Below are 18,061 nucleotides of genomic sequence, written 5' to 3'. Positions count from 1 at the left end.
ATGGGGTTCGTGATTAGTGAAGAGAATAGAGTTAAAGACTTAGAATTTCTTGTAATCGTATAACAGCAAGAATAAACTATCACAATGATTTTTCGTATGAAGTCTATGTACAGAATTGCAAATGGGATTTCCAAGTGATCTAGACGTGTGTAATTATTTCATCATTATTAGATAGTCATTTTGCTTCTATTCTCGCGTTACTCTAGAGTAAATTTAAAGAAGATATTATGATCAATCATATCGTTCCACTTACTCGACAATCATATGTGATTAGATCCCGCAGTTAATACTCATTCAAATCGCAACCTCATTATACTCATTGTATTTTAACTCTTCTAGAATTTCTTCAGCAGCCACACAGTATAAAAACTCATGAGTAATAACTACTTATAACATTTCAACCTATGGGTATGTCATTTCTTCCACATTCGAGTCACCCCAAATTCTCATTTCCATCTCTCAAACGGTTACAAAAGGACTGCATCCTCTCCTTCTGAAATCGAGTTTTGTAGTTTTGCATCCGCTTCTACATTTACACATCTATGCACTTACATCGAGAGGACATCTATCCAATTGTCAGCAACCTATACCAATACAAAGAATCATATAACAAATAGCAGTACTGATACCTTATACGAACATCCATTCCCATCTATCAATTTCAGTACATCGTTGGCAGTCATTCTTGATTTCCAGCACAATACGAAAAACTCCTGCATTATTGCTATTCCGTAAAGCATAAGATATGTCAGACCACGGCAGTCATTACAGTAGTGATGGCAATCCTTTCAGTCACCCAGGCTACGGCGCTACTGTTATATCCGCCGGCGTAGGCATGGGCATGCTAAGATCCGGAATTCCAGCAGGAAATGAGCCAGTACCACGAGTTCCAAGATCATTATATGATAAAAAACACTGTGGAGCTTGTGATGCATCAACGGAACGCTCTGATGGACATTGGAAAGAAGAGCACATTCATGACAACATCGAGTGTAGAAGGGCCTACTTGGACGGAACATGCGAATATGAGAGATACGCGTTTGCAGTAATGCCGGATCGAATTTATGCACCCGAGGGATATGTACCACCCACACAAACTCCACAACTTCAATATTCAAACCCTCAATTTCAGATACAAGAAACTCAGGCTTATTCATCAGAACCTCCAGGTACCCAGTCTGAAACCCAATCAACTCAAGCTTATTTTATTCCACACTCACCTCAATACCTTCAAGAACAACAGCATTCAGATCAAGCACTTTCCCCTAACGCTTATCAAACTAATCACCCATCAGCGTGGCTACATTCGCGAACTAATCCTAGCCAGCCAGATCAGGGGTACACTCAACATCCAACCGAGATGCAAGACGACTCTTACACTGGTGATGAATCTCACAACTCCAGTCCTGCTCACGGTTCAGGAGCGCAACGTGCTCCTGTGGCAACTGTTGGCGCATCCCAAGGACGGGGGTATACAAATGCAACCCTAAATAGTGGCAGTAGCCACCGTGGTTCTCGTCGTGCTGGTAGTAGCCGAAGGAGCTAGAGTGCTTACAATAGCGAAAGGAACATTCACAAATGCAATAGGGATTGCGCTTGGTATAAAGGATGGATGGAATAGGTTAAAAGTTTGCCTGATTTTACAATCATAATAATAATACTACGATAATGACTTCTCATATAAGTTCTATGAATGATACTTATGTGTCGATTATTTCTAGTGTTGTAAATATTTTTGTCAAGTGATGTTTGTAAAGTCATTCGAAAATCATTTCGTGGTCACTTCAATTCTATTTTCGAATTGCTTCTAAATAAGTACATATTTTAGACTATGAATCATCTAACCTCAATATTCGACATTCTTTGCCCTCTCTGAAAAGGGCCTCGCTAGTAAGATTAGAATAAATAGTATTTTTGAACTTATTCGACAGTCACATATAATCCTATTCTGAGAACAATAATCATGTTAACCCAATTTGTGTTATAGTCGTTACACCGTACTCATTGTATTTTCATTATGAGCAACTCTCTCTCTCGTTATATGGTATGAAAGCCTATGAGTAATGTATATTTATAACATTTCAACCTATGAATACGTCTTTTTCTTCTCTTTTCGAGTCATGTTGGCATATGAATGTATACTTTTCTCACCTTTCGAACCATATTCGAAGCACATTTTCAACATCTTTACAGCTCCCAAATGTGCTTATAAGCGCTGAGATTCCACCTTATGGAGGTACTTTCTGTAGACTTACAACTGCTTCTACATCTCTATATCCATGCAAGCTTGTAGTCACATACATTCCAAGCTTTCAAAAGCCAGCTACTGACATCCAAGAACTCGGTTGCAAATTGAGTTTAGCGATCTCAACCCTTTAAGAAAAAAGATATGTCAAGCAATAGAAGTAACGAAAGGCGTCCAAGAGACTCACACCAGTCATCATCATCAAGACACTACCGTGGTAGTGGAAGACCTCATCAAGAGCCACCGCGACAAAGCGATCAGCAAGCCTCTTCATTCTCGTCATCATATCATCATGCTGTCGGAACCTCTCAGCAACAGTCCCCACAAGAGGCAAGCCAGCCACTTTCCGCAAACGAGATCGAATTTAACAATTACATGGCGAACGCTGCAAGACATGTCCCTGATAACTTTTACAATTCCACTGGAAATGATCAATGGGGACCTTTACACCTATACGCAGGCTTGCCAGTCTTAAACCGACCCACGCCCTCGGGAACCGAACCGGTAGCATTGAATGTTGGCCGGAACCATAGTTCCTGCGAAAATTGCCAGGCAGTACCCCCTATAAATTTTCCAGGAGCTCACTTTCGGTGGAAGTATAGCCATTTAGTTGACAATCCTGCCTGTCGGTTGGGAATGGAAAGGGCTCTTGCCAATGCCCCTGTCGTAACTCAGGCACAGGGAGAATATCTCCACGGCCAGGCTTTTGCTGACAACAATGATCATGGACAAATGCCACCTCCTGTACCTATCCCAGCTCATCCGTCAATGCCCTCATCAGCAGCTCAAAACACATACGCGAATACTCAAAGCCGATATGTTTCTCCATACCCACTCCAACAATCTCAACAGCCCCAACAACAACAGCAACAATACACCCAACAACCCCCCACAATTCAACCCGTTTTCGACCAGTCATCATATGACATATACGACGAAGAGTATGACAACGAGCAATTAGACAGTGCCGCAGCAGCGGATGAAACAGCTTCCGGCCCCGGCTGGGGCGTCGAACCACCAGTCATTGTCCCTCGATCAGCTTATCCCAGTTCTGAAAGTCGTGGTGATCGTGGTGCGCGTAGGGGCCGCAGAAGATAGGATCGTGGTAGCGAAAAAGACATTGATAAGCGAAGAAATTGTGGTTGGCGAAGAGGATAGAGGAAACACCATCAAATCTCTTCGCTTCGGGCTCTCTTGCATCCACCAAAAGTTTTCTATCTCTTACGTTTAATACATCAATATATTTCATTTGTTTCCTTTATCTCAAAGGCCCAATTCTTCAACACTTCAATAGATTAGGTTAGATTAGATTAGACGATAATAATAATAATAATACACCTGCCTGACTTTGCCCACCTACTCTACTATTCCTAGTACCTCTCAATATCTTATACCTACAGTGAATTGCTTTCATACTACTAAACTTTATATCTTTGTATACTCAAGTTCTCACAACACTAAGATTCCAACCTTAAATGGTTAGAATCTATCTCGAATTCATAAATCCTAGCTCCCATCTCAAATATCTCCATTCAAAAATCCAAGTCATATAAAACTAAACTTTCCTTACTTTCAGCAGACAGCCGGACAAGAATAACCTAGCCTACCTAAACCAATCTACAAGATTTGAAAAAGAAACAAACTATTTCTTTAATCAAGTACATGAGATGAGAATCCCAATGCAGCAGGATATCGACTTCGACTTTGAGTTTGAGTTTGAGTTTAAACAATCTGATATCATCGATTAGTAAAAGAAAAGGGATCAAAGAAGAATATGCATATCAAACTTTAATATGATAAGATAGGTATGATATGATACGCACTAGTTGTAAACCTACCTTCTTCCAGGCTATCCCATATCATCCTATCTCATCCCATCCGTCTCTCTCCAACCAATCGATTAATCAACTCCTCTGCCCCCCTCTCTCCTCTTCTCTTTATTCCCATTGTAAATAGTATAAAATACATTCCCCTCAAATGAAACATCTTCCCCCTCATCATCACTCAACCCCATCATCCCCATCCCCATCACATCACCCCCTCGCTTAATCACCCACCTCACCCACCTCCTTAAAAACAGAACACTACACTATCTACCCACTCTATCTACCAAATTCAAAATTCAAAAATTTCTTCCCACTCTACACCTACACCTATGCATAGATAAATAAATAGATAAATAATTACCCAACACCTAATAAATTCATCCATGCATCCATCCCTCAATCCACCCCCCTACTCTCCCCCTCAATCCAAAAACCAGAAAAACAATAGACAATTCATTTATTCTCTACCAACCCCCCAATGAACACACTCCCACGATAACCTTAAATAAATCGCTACTCCTGCTTAGATAATTAGTGAAAATGGAAGTAATAGTCATAGAAATAGTCATAGTAATAGCCAAAACTAACCATGTAATTACGCTCCCTCCCCCCTCTTTCCAAACCTAAGAATATGATAAACATCTGAAAATCAACCTCAACCTCAACCATCAAAAATCAAAAATCAACAATCAACAATCACAAGTCACAAACCATCACATCGTACCACCAGGCCCCCTCTACAAAAGGGTAACCTTCCCACACACGACATAAAACATAAACAAAGTGAAGTTTTCATTTATCATTTATCATCCATCAACTATCAAACTATCCATCTAAGATCCTGCTTGATCAAAGCTAATATTCCTCTTCCTCTTATGTTTATTACTCTGTCCTTTACTTATCCCTCCATCCCTCCGTTCAGCCATTCGTCAATATATGCTCTATCCAGATATACATTGCATCATATGACTATGTAGTATCCGGCTCACCAGCACAATGTCATGCAGATAGACACTCGAGACACTCAATGCTCGTTCCTGATGCAAATGCATGATCTCGCCAATCGAACTCCACGCCCAAGGTATCAAGACAAAGGAAAAGAATCGTGAATCAAGCCACCCCCTATGAAAAAGTGAAAATGAAAAGAAAAGTGGAGGGAAAAAGGTATTTCATCGTCAGTGAAATCCCCACAACATGAATGAAGCTGCAAAAAGAATCACGAAAGCCAAGTCAATAAACAGCAATCAAGCAATCAATTGTGGCGTGTCCTTTCCCTCTGGCTTCGAACTTCCCTCTTCAACCACAACCTGTCTTTCATCGTGTCCTGTTTCCGGATGAACCTCTCCCTCTCCCTCATTGCCTCTCTCAATCCCCTGTTGTCTCCTAATTTTATCTTCCTCCAATTCTGCCGCGACTCCTTTCCTAGGTCTTTCCGCCTTCTCCAATTCCTTCCTTTGTCTTTTGAAAACCGCTTTAATGCCCCCTCTATCCCCTTTCTTCTTCGCTTGTACCGCTCTCTCCGCAGCTCCGACCCCCTCAAACGCTCCATTTGAACGCCACGTCCTACGTTCTCGCATAACCTTCAATTTCCCTTTCAATCCCAATCCTCCGTCGCGTTTTTTCTCATCCATCAATTTCCATACTTCTTGTATGACATTCCATCCATGCGTAACTCTCTCTTCAACCCCCTTTCTCCCTTTTGAATCCTCATCGAGAATGTTTATATCTCGTTGCCCCTGGAGAATTCTCGCTCTTCGGATAAACGCAGTAGGTTGTTTGTTCTTCACCATTTCTTTATGGACACCTTTTAATGTGTATCCAAAGGGTCCAACGATGGCGCTAATATCCTTCAAGACGAAACCCGTTAGACCCATTCCTACACCCTTTACAAAACCCAATGCGCCGTGATCTCGAGCTCCGGTGTATGGTTGTACTACTAATCCAGTAACTCCATCATAAATGCCAAAGATGAATTCTTCACCGGCAGCCTTTAATCCGCTCTTCATACCCGTGATTCTTGTTGGTCTTCTTACGGTAGTGTCTCCATATAAACGAGGAGCATTATGGAAACCTTGAGCGAGAGCAAGTGCTAGATCCATGGGTGCACGAGCTACTGCTTCCGCCGTTTCACCAAAACCATGGCCAATATCTTTAACTACTTCTTCGGCTTCGTTATGTGTGGGGTCGGAGGAGAGCATGGATTGATTATCGGTGTTATTTTTAGGCTGTGAATTTTGTTGTTGTTGTTCTTCTCGATTAGCTTGACTGTATTGGCGAGTCGGTTCACCGCTTGTAGTATGATTTGCCATACCAGCATCACATGGAGAATTTACGGCAGCCTCAGGGCTGGTATCGTGTGTTTCTGTTGCTGAATTGGTATTTTCGGTCTCTTTGGATGGGTTAGCGTTTTCATCTTGATGACTCTCTTCTTGTATCGTTTGATTGTTGAGTGTAGAAGTATTCGAGGTATCGACATTCTCTTGAGAATCAGGTTTCTTTTCAACAAGAGTGGTTCCACTTCCACTTTTCCGTGTATCTTCCGATTTCCTCTTCTTTCTCTCTTCATGCATACTTCTTCTCTTGATAGTCTTTCTGACCTTGAAGGGTATACTGCCTACACCAGCAGCAATCCCCGTAACAGTTCCTGTAACAGCTGTTGTAACACCGCTAATAGGTTCACCTGGTCCTTCGAAATCATTCCATTCATGATGTCTAATGAGTCTCAACTGCTTCCATGTGATTTTCTTCCTCTCCACTAACAACTCAGCAGCCAATGCGCTCAACCTCAAATTCGTCCCTTTCATGGTCCAAACCGCCACTCGATCTTCCAGAATTGAACAGCGCATAGAATGTTCGCCTCGGAGCGTAAGACTTCGATGAAATGACTTTACTGCATTTTGTGCACCATCGCCTTCAGCTTCAATATCCTTCGCGATCTTCTCTACCGCTTCTCTAGCTTCGTCCGTCAAACACTGCTTGATACCTTCTGCTAATTTATCAGCTGTCAATTCCTTGTAGGGAACGGGATCTGCTCCAGCCCCTGCAGTACCAATCATAGATCCCCAGAACTGTTGATCGCCGAAAAATGGAACAATCATAGTCGGCTTTCCACATTTAAGGCCTATCGCAGTCGTTCCAGCACCGCCATGATGCACTACCGCCTTGACTTTGGGGAAAAGCCAATCATGCGGTGTGTTTTCGAGCATGAACACATTCTCTGGCGTATTTTCACCACCGAGGCCACCCCATCCTTTTGAAACCAATGCTCTTACTCCAGCTTTCTTCACAGCTTCAAAGATCATCTCAGTAAATCTGTCAGGATCATCAACAACAATAGAACCAAACCCAATGTAAATTGGTGGCTCTCCATCATCGAGAAACTTGACGAGATCGTCCGGTGGTGTGAATGTATTCGCAAGGTCCAGGAAAACGAAACCAGCGATATCAATTTCTGGTCCCCAATCTTTGGGTTTGGGCACGAGGCCCGGTGACCACAGGTACGTATACGGAACTTTGAGGCGGTAAAGTTGACCTGGAGCCCATAATGTGGATACCGGTTCTAGACCTAAAGTCTTTACTCTGAAGTTATTGACGAGATCACCCAGTCCTTGCCAAGTCATCATTTCCACCAACGGATATGACATAAAGTTCGTATAACCTGGATCAACATTTGTTTTCTTGATATTAGCCAAAGGATGTGGAAATGCTTGCGTTGGAGTATATGGAAATGTGAACATGAGATGAAGAGGAACGCCGAGTCGTTCTGCGCAATGAATATGTGCAAAACATGGAGGGTTTGCAATAATAGCATCTGCGACGAATGGCGCCTTATTTCCCATCATTTTGAGATTTGTAACATCCCTTTCCTCGTCCGTTGCATTAATGCAAGCTCGCCAGAAACCTTCAAACATTTCAGCCATTTGCTCTCTTCGTCTTCCTACTTCTCCTTTCTTGAGAGTATCCATTGTCGGTATCATTCCTGGATTTTTGACCATAAATGCCATAAGTTCTGCAGGGTCTCCTCCAACCGAAAAAAATTCCAGCCCAGAATCGTTCTGCACGAAATCTCTGAAGGCGGGATGTGTTGCTATTCGTACTCTATGTCCATACTCCTTCAGATTCTTTCCCAGCTTTAAAAATGGTTGAATATCGCCACGACTACCAATAACCATTACAACAATATTCAACCTTGGTCTGGGTATATTTGAAGTGACTGTTTCTTCCGCTGAAGATTTTGAGAGTTTTCCACGTTGGCGTCGGGCAAGGTTGGCTTCTGGTGTTTCGTCCGTGGTGTCATCATGCCCTACTTTATCGAAGAAAGTGGCGCCCAATGCCTTTGCGAGATATCCTCGATTGCTTGTCTCATTAAAACTGATGTTTAATCGTCCATCTCTCTTTGATACCTTTCCCCTAGTACTGTAATCATCATTTCCAACCTGGAATTTGTTATATTGTTTCCTGCCACCCGTATCGGCAGCATTTTTCTTTCCTGGTATGTAGTTCTTTTTCTTCTTCTCCGCTGGAACATCTTCCTCGTCCTCACTGCTACTGCTGCTGCTGCTACTTGTAGATCCATCATCTTTGTAATCGGGACCTCTACTCCAAATTGCTTCATTCAACAATGACGTGTTTGTTTCTCCTCTTTTGTAAGCTGGTGCCAGCAGAGATGATTTCGTGGTTGCTCGCGGTCTTTCGGTTTGCCATACTTTCGCAGGTGCAAGGTTAGGTCGTTTTTCCTCTTCTTGTTGGACGTTGTGTGTAATATTCGCAGCAGGAAAATCTGTTTTGGTGGCGGACAATGATCTCGATTGCAACGGAATATGTGCAGGTCCATCTGCCATTGTCGGCCCACTATTAGCAGCCATCTCTGTCGATGCTTCTGTCATTGTATTATGTATTAAGTATTAGAGACACCAAAAAATATGTGATGATGATGGAAGAAATAATAAAAACTCCTCGCCAGGTTCAATTTGCCATTGACAAACACAAATTGTCAATAGCGGAAAACAAAGTAAGATAGTACCAAGGAAGAAGTGAATGACTGCGCAGCGAAGAGACGAGACTCTAGATATGAAATGTGTAACTGTAGTACCCGATTGTATACCAGTAGCAAGTGAAACAGCTTCTTTGTTCCGATATCAACCTCAAAAATTTCAGTAGAGACAGTTGACCTTAGTCCAATTACTTGATATTCAAGAAGAATTGGGAGTAGATGGTCCGCGCTTGGATTTTGAATCTCTTCCTTGATAGAGTTTACCTTGGCTCACCTTGGTTTACCTCTACTGACTTATATTTTCCATGCCGGAGCCAAAACAAGTTAGACCTCAACACATAAGTTCCAGAAGTAGTATCGTACAGGAGGTTATGATCCGTAGCGTGGCCTCTTAACCTCAAGAGTCAGGTTCCTCAGGTTCCTCAGCATAGAAAGAGATAGAAAAAGATGTCATCGTCATAGTAATAATTTCCCTACAAAAAAAAGATCTGCACTAAGCCATTTTCGGAATCAGCCACAACCTTGATTTGACCCCTTGTCCCTGAAAGAGTCCCGGTACAGTGTGGTATTTGGAACGAAAACACTTTCTCGTCCGTAAGAAACGTCATATTGATTCAACTACCGGTATTTAAGGTTGCAGCAATGAATCCAATCCAATAAAGGATTAGAATCTAGAACGCTTTGGAACATTTTCATTTTGTTCCTTTATATCCTCAGACACCTAGGTGGGTAGTTTTCTAACGCAGAGAAGATGATATTACATGATAGGTAACCTACACTTCCAACACTTGTAATAAAGCTTCAACCGTTGCCGTCGATTTGTGACTCCATGTAGTTTCATTCTATTCGCTAGCCATATACTAATTAATACCTAACGAAGCGCACTTGTACACACGCACCTCCTCCCCACCCACAATAAACCATAACCATAACCATCTAGCATTACTCATCCTGGCCTTCAGAATGTCGTCCGTTGGGTAATAATCTTGCTTCTCCATAGTGTCAAAATACTCCGGCATCAAATCCCAATATCAACATTGTTTGCCATAAACACAAACCATAACAATGTAACCCTAACAGGGCTCTCTTGAATCCCGTAAACCCCATCTTATTCATCATCCTCCAACCTTCCTTCATCGCTTCGAGTCTGCCAATTCCTCATCTCAGCATTACGAGCTCTAACTCCATCAATCCAACTTTGTTCATCATCGCCATTTTCTCTCCCGCCATAAAGACCTCGAAAACCATCATCTGACATTCCTGCTGGCGAGCCTGACCTCTGTCTCGTCCGTCTCGCATCAGTCACATACATCCATCTTTGACTAGAATCTTGATGGAAAGGGTCGCTGGGTCGAACTGGTCTTGATGCTCCGTGCTCGGTAAGGATGTTTCTCAATCGACCCATGGATCTAGTTGTGGGTGCAGTGTAAGATGGATGATAACGAGATTGATGTCGAGCTTCGGGTAAGTGGGCTGGGGTCTGAGGCTGAGATGCTGCAGGAAGAGAATCATTGTACACTGAGTATCCCCTGGATGGAGTATATGTTTGGGCACCTGTATCACTGTCTCTTCTTGGAGTTGGCTGTGGTCGCGTGCGACGTCGACGTGGCGATGGAGAAGGTGAAGGAGGAGGAGAATTGCGCGAGGGTGAGCGGGAAATAGGACTCGAAAACAAGCGTGTAGCAGCTCTGACAATAGGATTCAATTGTCGACGCCCAACGGACTATTGCGCGAGGAAGGTTAGAAGAAGTAAAAGTATAGATTTAAGCAAACTTACAGGTGGGCTTGATGCTTGTCTCTCATCATGCTCACGGATTAGTTGACTAATAACGGAGCTTGATATAGAGATATTCCTCGAAGGACCTCCTGAAGTGCCGCCAGAAAAACTTCCAACGACGCTGGTGGGTGAAGTTTTGCTTTGATATGCATCTGATGGAGAACTTGGAAGTGATCCTACCCTTGAATTCGATCTGGAAACGGTTGAGAATGGTGGTGGTAGATGTATTTCTCGGGAACGATTAATGGAAATGGCTGTTGATATTACTGATTGCTCTGCAATTGAGACAAGACTGTGGGGGTCCATTTCTTCATCAAGAATGGGCTCATAAGTGTTTGTCTCACTTTCAATCTCTTGTGATTCTATCAATACTTCTCGGTCTGACGGAGGACGCTCTTGGCTGCGAACGGAGCTTGCAAACGAAGGTATTCGAGAACTCTGTAAAGAACTTCCACGCAATTCTTGACGAAGGTTGAGGCTCTCCGATGGTCGTGGTCGACTATCGGTTGTAGATGAAGATAGTGCCCTCTCTTGTTCGTAAGCGACACTAGATCTTTCCGAGTCATCAAATGAAAAGCTATTCGTTTGGTGCCTCAATGTGCGAGGTTGACGTGTAGATTGAATATGAGGGCTAGGTCCAGGACGTCGAGCCGGTTGTGCAAACAGAAACCCTGGAGTATTGTGGGTAGCTATGCGAGAAACGACTCTAGGTGTCACACTAGCTGTAGTCTACAACATTGGAGAATTAGTAATTACTCCCAGGAAGACATCCAAAGCAATCAGATAGATCTGATAGTGAAGGGTATACTTACATGTCGCTCTGGTGAGCTTGATGCATTTTGTGCCAAGAACAAAGGTGAGCGCGGCAATCTTGTGCGAGCCTGTAGTCTCTGTGCTGCTGGTGCTTGAATATGAGGGGTTGTCGAAGCGTCCTCTGGTTCTAAGGAATATTAGTGGTTTTGCTATATCGTGATCAAATCAATAATTTAAAGAATGTTTAACATCCAAAGGTCTTGCGAGATGATGCTGGTCGTCCTGTAGAGTACAATCTTACCGAAAGGTGAAGATCCTCGACTCTGGTCACTTTCTTGCTGACTGGGACTTTCAACAAACCCGCCGTAGTCGAAGTTGTCTTTGGAAGGGGAAGAGAGCCGCCTAATACCGGAGTTCTCGAAAGATTCATCGCCCGCTTTAAGCTCCACCGACTCTTGGCTACTCTGGGTCTCTGGCACCTCAAATGTCTTTCCACGCCTCGCATCTAGCCACTCTTCGAATGTCTCCGACTTCCTAACATTGTGCATCTCGGGAAGCTCTGCTTCCAATGAAGAGCCATCAACAAGTTGGTTGTTTGTGATTGTACCATCAGAAGAGCGGGGTGATGCGTTTTCCCATTCTGAAATATCAGAATCCTGAGTATGAGCATGAGCAGGCATTTGTATAATACATTCCAATGGAAGAGGTGATGCAAGTCTTGGGATATTATGACTTTGAACCGGTTCTTGATTGGGTTGATTTGTGAGATGACTTCCATCGGTGCTTGCTATTGTATCAGTAGATGGACCACAGATTCTGCTTCTGTGACTGATGGATCTAATTGGTAAAATAATCTGATGTTTGAAAGGCGCGGCTTGTGGATTTAACTGCAACTTGGCCCGACGTTTTGTGCGTCTGTCGTAGTCCTTGATATCACCCAAACCAATGGTTATGAGGGATGGAGGGAGTCGGATCATGACTGTCTTGTTGACTGGGCATGAAATTGAGAAGGGAAAACGATTGGTGTGCTATGCAATCTTGCGGGAAGCCATTTGTTCATTGCGGAGAGAGCTTGTCAAGGTGGTCCACCCGAAGGGGATCGGTCACCTGAAGAGGAAAGAACAATACACTCATTGTGAAAGGAAGGATAAGATGGATCGACTTTGGATCTCTCGAACCATCGATTGATGAGAAGGAAAGAACGAATCAGAATGAAGTGATGTGAAATAACACATTTCCATTGGTACCCCAATCTACTTGGATTTTGGGATAATTATGTCGGACTCGTACGTACAAGTTGCAAGTAAGTATAGATACCTGGTAACATGGCATAGCCGCACAGGGACTTCTGTGAAGCAAACTATCTCTACATGACCAAAGATGCCCTCTGACACTGGCAAGAGGGAATAATTTTCTGATTATTTGATATCAGAACTCGGGAGATCAACGGTCAACGGAGGTTTGGAGGCTTGGATTCTATTAATACCCAACGTTTTCGCATCTATATCAAACAGGCTTGGTCAAATCAGCAATAAATCATTGTTTCGTGAGGTAGAGATATAGTGAAATAAATCATCGTCGCACGGCGGAATGATAAAGATAGTATGGGAGATCAAGTTCGTGGTAGTTGAATTTTCATAAAGATAAATAAGAAGGCGATCTGAATGCATGTAAGTGTAAGTGCATTGCTAGGTAATTAGCTAGCTCGTGGTAATCAATGGTACGGATGGAAGAAGTGGTACCTGAATGCTACCTCAGTATTTAACCTCGGGTGGCTTAAGGCGGCATTCAATGCATATGAACTGCAGGACCATATTTTATGCGAGGAATAGATTTTGATGAATGTAATGTTTATATATTAGATAGGAGACTGACGACCATCTCACGACCATCTCAGGAACATCTCAAATGACGAATCAGAAAGAGAATGAATGGTGCTGGCAATACTTCACTGATATGTGATCGACTACACGATGAATTCACACCTACACATACACCTATACATACACCCATACATACACACATCCTACATTCACTCCCGACTACAGAGTTATGCCCATCTTCCTAAGAAGGGGCTATAATGTCTCTGATTTGATTGATGAATGCTCCCGTCTGTTCAAATAACAATGCATACCTGGTGGATATGTACCAATCTCCCTAGGATCTTCATAAGCCATACATATCAGATACATGTAAAATATACTGAATCTATGCAACTACCACCTGGCATCTCCTAAAGTCTCCGTGTATTATTGTATTCGAGAACAAAGTAGCCAAATATAGCTTTTCCCTAATGATTATCCATTCCTCAGCCTCTCGCACTCCATCCACACATATCCATATGTCCATATGTCCATATGTCCATACGAGAATATCTATACAATCTCTGTCAACTTCTTTCCCTCGAACTCGAACCTTCTCTCCGCTTTCACTCACCCACTCACTGCCTCACCCATCACTACAGCAGCAGTAGTCATTTGGAATCAATGGAACACCAGAAGATCTTTCGAGGTCTTCATTTCGTTTGTAATTAAATATTAGTCTTCACTACTCACTCTCAAGTCCCAATTCGGATGAAGATTGAATTTAATATAACCAATCAATCATTCTAATTTTCCGAATCTCAGCCGTCCTTGAAGAGTGCGTTCAATGAAAACGAGAGCAGCATGTGTGTATCGTATGTATATCATATTACATTATATTACTATACTACTACTATTATTACCACTACTACCACTACTACCACTACTACCACTACTACCACTACTATTGTTATTATTCTTTCCTCATGATCAATCCTCCGTAGTTTGATTTCTCCGTTATTATTTCTATCTTTGGATCACCCCAGTAAAATAAAACACCAAGAATTTTAAAATCAGACCTACATACCCGGACACGGTACATACCTACCACCAAAGCCACAATAGCGTACGCAGATCAAGCAACATTTTGACTTGTCTGTCGTACGGATACATATCCATCCAATTCCAGATTCCAAAAAAAAAAAAAAAAAAAAGAGGTTTAGGACGACCAAGACTCACTCACATTCGATTCATTCGTTAATTATTCCTTTCTGCGTGGAGAATTGAATTATACCTATTCCATTTCTATTCTATTTCTTATTTCGCTCGCTCAACTTACATCCTGCCTTTCTTTCCATTTTCCATTTGCCATTTCTACCTACTACTCATACCATCCGCTAGAACAGCCAGGTCCGACCTTGATAAGATTAGCATTGGGATGATATAGTCTAGGATCAATTTCGCTGCTTGACGGCCATTTTACCACGCTACTGTTTGGTAAACTCCTCACAACGACGAAATAGGGCCACTTATGGAGAACGATTTATCCCTATCCCAATCCTTAGGTGGTTTGCGGATAGCTAATCCTGATGATGCATCGTCTGGTACATCAACTCTAGAAACATCAAATGATCGCAATCACGAACATACAAATTACGATTCTACATTTATGCCACATCAAGCCGCGGATTCGACTTCTTCGGAATCCAAGGACGCGCGGAAAACCCCAGATTCCCAAACGCAATCAAAACGACATTCCATCTTTAATATCCTCCGACGTGGCTCACCTACCGACCCTTCTTCGAACTCTACGCCCACCCCCGAATTTCCACAAACTTCAGATCCGAAACGCCCGAGTTCACGCTCGGCATCGAGTAGTGGTGAATCTACAAAAGTGCAGGCGCAACAAGAGCCTCTGCCAAGACCCGTTGCAGCGAAGCCCTATCGACAATCAATGCCCATGAATCATCAATCTCAACAACAACAAGCATTTCCCCCATATCAACCACATCCAATGCAGAACGGAAATCGAGCATACCCTCCTCCCGGAGCCACTCGTCCAATCTCAGGTGTCTACGCAGCGCAACCTCCTTCAAACGCAATTCCAAATAGAGATCACGGATCGTATAGAGTACGGAGCGAATCTTCGCAATCTTCAGTACACGGGGGAATACCGTCAAGGAGCGATTCCAGGTCGGCAGCCACAGCAATGCAGGCAGGAGTGCCCTCGAGAGAAGCGAGTCACAGAGAACGATCTTACAATAATAGCCTTAACATGCCACCGGGTAACGGGCCTGTGCCACCACGACGAACCTCGAGAGGAGTGGGCGGAGGTTACGATAACCCGGCACATTCTATGGCTGCTGCTAATACACATTACGACACCGAAGGAAACGTGGTCACCGCTGAGGAGTGGAAAGTTAGAGGTGCCGCAGTCGGTGTTCGTGAGGAAGTTGATGCGGATGGAAAAGTGCACTTGAAGCAAGTAAGGAAGGGAGTGCAAGATTTTATCTTTGGGCGAACATTAGGAGAGGGCTCATACAGCACTGTGTTATTTGCAACCGACCGTCAGACACTAATAGATCATGCCGTGAAGATCTTGGACAAGAAGCATATAATTAAGGAGAAAAAGATCAAATATGTGAATATAGAGAAAGACACTTTGAATCGGTTATCAGACCACCCAGGTAAGCAAGATGCCACCGACTGACTTGTAAAAGAGTGCCATCCAGGTATCTTTTTATTGTCATCTACACATTCCATCACAGCGCCATTTTATTCTGACATTGCACATAGGCATCATTCGATTATTCTTCACCTTCCAAGATAGCGCATGTTTATACTACGTCCTTGAGTACGCTAGCGGCGGAGAATTGTTGGGAGTATTGAAAAAGATTGGATCATTTGATGTGGAGTGTACAAGATTCTACGGCGCTCAACTTCTTGAGGCAATAGACTGTATGCACCAGAAGGGCGTGATACACCGAGATCTGAAACCAGAAAACGTTCTACTGGATGATAAAATGCACATTAAGATCACGGACTTTGGGACTGCTAAATTACTCCCCGCTCCTGGCTCAACATCGAAGCCATATGACATAACTAGCAATAGCGAAGATGAATCGACAAGAGCAAGTTCTTTTGTTGGGACAGCGGAGTACGTCAGCCCTGAATTGTTGACGGATAAAAATGCTTGCAAAGCTAGTGATTTATGGGCGTATGGGTGTATTATATACCAGCTTTTGGCTGGACGACCTCCATTCAAAGCTGCGAACGAATACCTGACCTTTCAGAAGATTGTCAGTTTGGAGTATGAGTTTCCCCCAGGATTCCCCCCTGCTGCTAGAGATCTTGTCGAAAGGCTCCTTATTCTTGACCCACAAAGGAGATTATCGATCGAGCACATCAAAAACCACGAATTTTTCGATGGAGTTAGATTCAGCCGCGAATTGTGGAAGGTTAAAGCCCCCAGATTAAAGCCTTATGTTCCACCGGCACAAGAACCTCAATTGATCATGCTCAACAATACATTTTCGACCACACCGCCAGCATCACGAGTACCACCACAACCTACTCCATCAAACGGCAACTCAAGGCCACAACCCAGGATAATCACTGAACTTCCTCCACCGAGTCAGCTGGATATCGAATGGTCGCCCGTATTGACTCGGAACAATGAGCGTATCTTGAAATTGGGAAACTTAATGGTTCTGTCGTCGCCGTTACCACACAGTCCCAACTCGAGGAATGGTGAGGAAGTGCCTGAAAAGAAAGGAGGATTTGCTAGATTTTTCGGAGGTTCAACGACTAAGAAAAGAGCAAGGCTTGTGATGGTTACATCTAGTGCGAGAATTATTCTTGCTGCTGCGGGAGGCGATGAGAAGAAAACTAAAACAGAGATTTCCTTGCTAGCTTCCGATTGCTCATGGAGAGTGCAACCTGACTCCAAAGGTCAATCTTTGTGGTGCGTGGACACAGTAAGTTATTCCAAGCCCAATAATCTACTCAATACTAATCATAAATAGCGCGGGACACATTATACATTCGAAGATACCAAGACTTCAACAACCGCCAATGATCCTTCGAAAACATCGGCACAGGAATGGATTGAAGCCATTGAGAAAGCCAAAGATATGGCTTTGTCACAAAATATGGTTGGCTCTTATAATAGTGACGCTGGATTTGATATGTCGTCCGCCGCCACGAGTCCTACTAGCACCCTTCATGGACCAAGCATCTATCAAGATAGTTATGGTCCTAGTGATCGGTCAGGTCGAAATCATTTAACCAAAAGTCAAGCTAGCCTTGGAGGAGAAGAATCCTTAGGTGACGCTAAAAAGAAGTCACATCGTTTCAGTAAACGGCAATCTAAGAACGGACTTTCAACACCCTTCTAATTGTTATCCGTGGGGCTCAAGAATAAGATTCGTCGAGTTTTCGAGTCATTTAGGGTGGTAATGCGTTTGGACCTAGGTTCCGAGACTTCCGCGACACGGCAATTCTAGAAAAACACGAGTCCATAAATTTATCCCATTTGTCACACATCAAATGATGTATTTTCCAATCATTGTCCATTTATCGATCGGCATTTGCTAGCGTGGCGCAAGGTCTCGGGATTTTTTACTTGGTTGGTGCATCTGAAGTGCAGCATTTGATAGCCCTTTC

The 18,061-nt window shown here is 43.2% G+C and overlaps 5 protein-coding genes across 5 annotated transcripts; 3 read left to right on the top strand and 2 right to left on the bottom strand.

Annotated features, from left to right (window-relative positions):
- Positions 1-745: 745 nt before the first annotated feature.
- Positions 746-1,546, top strand: Bfra_009742 (uncharacterized protein; the record flags this gene model as incomplete). Its single annotated transcript, XM_037340082.1, has 1 exon — positions 746-1,546. One exon carries the CDS (start codon positions 746-748, stop codon positions 1,544-1,546), a length of 801 nt encoding a protein of 266 aa, XP_037189305.1.
- An 843-nt stretch (positions 1,547-2,389) lies between these two features.
- Bfra_009741 (uncharacterized protein) lies at positions 2,390-3,343 on the top strand (the record flags this gene model as incomplete). Its single annotated transcript, XM_037340081.1, has 1 exon — positions 2,390-3,343. One exon carries the CDS (start codon positions 2,390-2,392, stop codon positions 3,341-3,343), a length of 954 nt encoding a protein of 317 aa, XP_037189304.1.
- Positions 3,344-5,315: 1,972 nt separating this feature from the next.
- Bfra_009740 (putative udp- transferase protein) lies at positions 5,316-8,957 on the bottom strand (the record flags this gene model as incomplete). Its single annotated transcript, XM_037340080.1, has 1 exon — positions 5,316-8,957. One exon carries the CDS (start codon positions 8,955-8,957, stop codon positions 5,316-5,318), a length of 3,642 nt encoding a protein of 1,213 aa, XP_037189303.1.
- Positions 8,958-10,172: 1,215 nt separating this feature from the next.
- Bfra_009739 (uncharacterized protein) lies at positions 10,173-12,571 on the bottom strand (the record flags this gene model as incomplete). Its single annotated transcript, XM_037340079.1, has 4 exons — positions 10,173-10,787; positions 10,842-11,570; positions 11,654-11,781; positions 11,896-12,571. The coding sequence occupies 4 exons, from the start codon at positions 12,569-12,571 to the stop codon at positions 10,173-10,175; spliced, it is 2,148 nt and encodes a 715-aa protein (XP_037189302.1).
- A 2,356-nt stretch (positions 12,572-14,927) lies between these two features.
- Bfra_009738 (putative serine threonine-protein kinase ksg1 protein) lies at positions 14,928-17,793 on the top strand (the record flags this gene model as incomplete). The annotated part of the gene is made up of 3 exons (XM_037340078.1): positions 14,928-16,083; positions 16,193-17,373; positions 17,422-17,793. The coding sequence occupies 3 exons, from the start codon at positions 14,928-14,930 to the stop codon at positions 17,791-17,793; spliced, it is 2,709 nt and encodes a 902-aa protein (XP_037189301.1).
- Between the last annotated feature and the right edge of the window lie 268 nt (positions 17,794-18,061).

The sequence above is a fragment of the Botrytis fragariae genome (assembly GCF_013461495.1).
Source record: "Botrytis fragariae strain BVB16 chromosome Unknown tig00000163, whole genome shotgun sequence".
Taxonomy (NCBI): domain Eukaryota; kingdom Fungi; phylum Ascomycota; class Leotiomycetes; order Helotiales; family Sclerotiniaceae; genus Botrytis; species Botrytis fragariae.
Note: the sequence above shows the minus strand (reverse complement) of the source record. Positions and strands in the feature narration are given on the sequence as shown.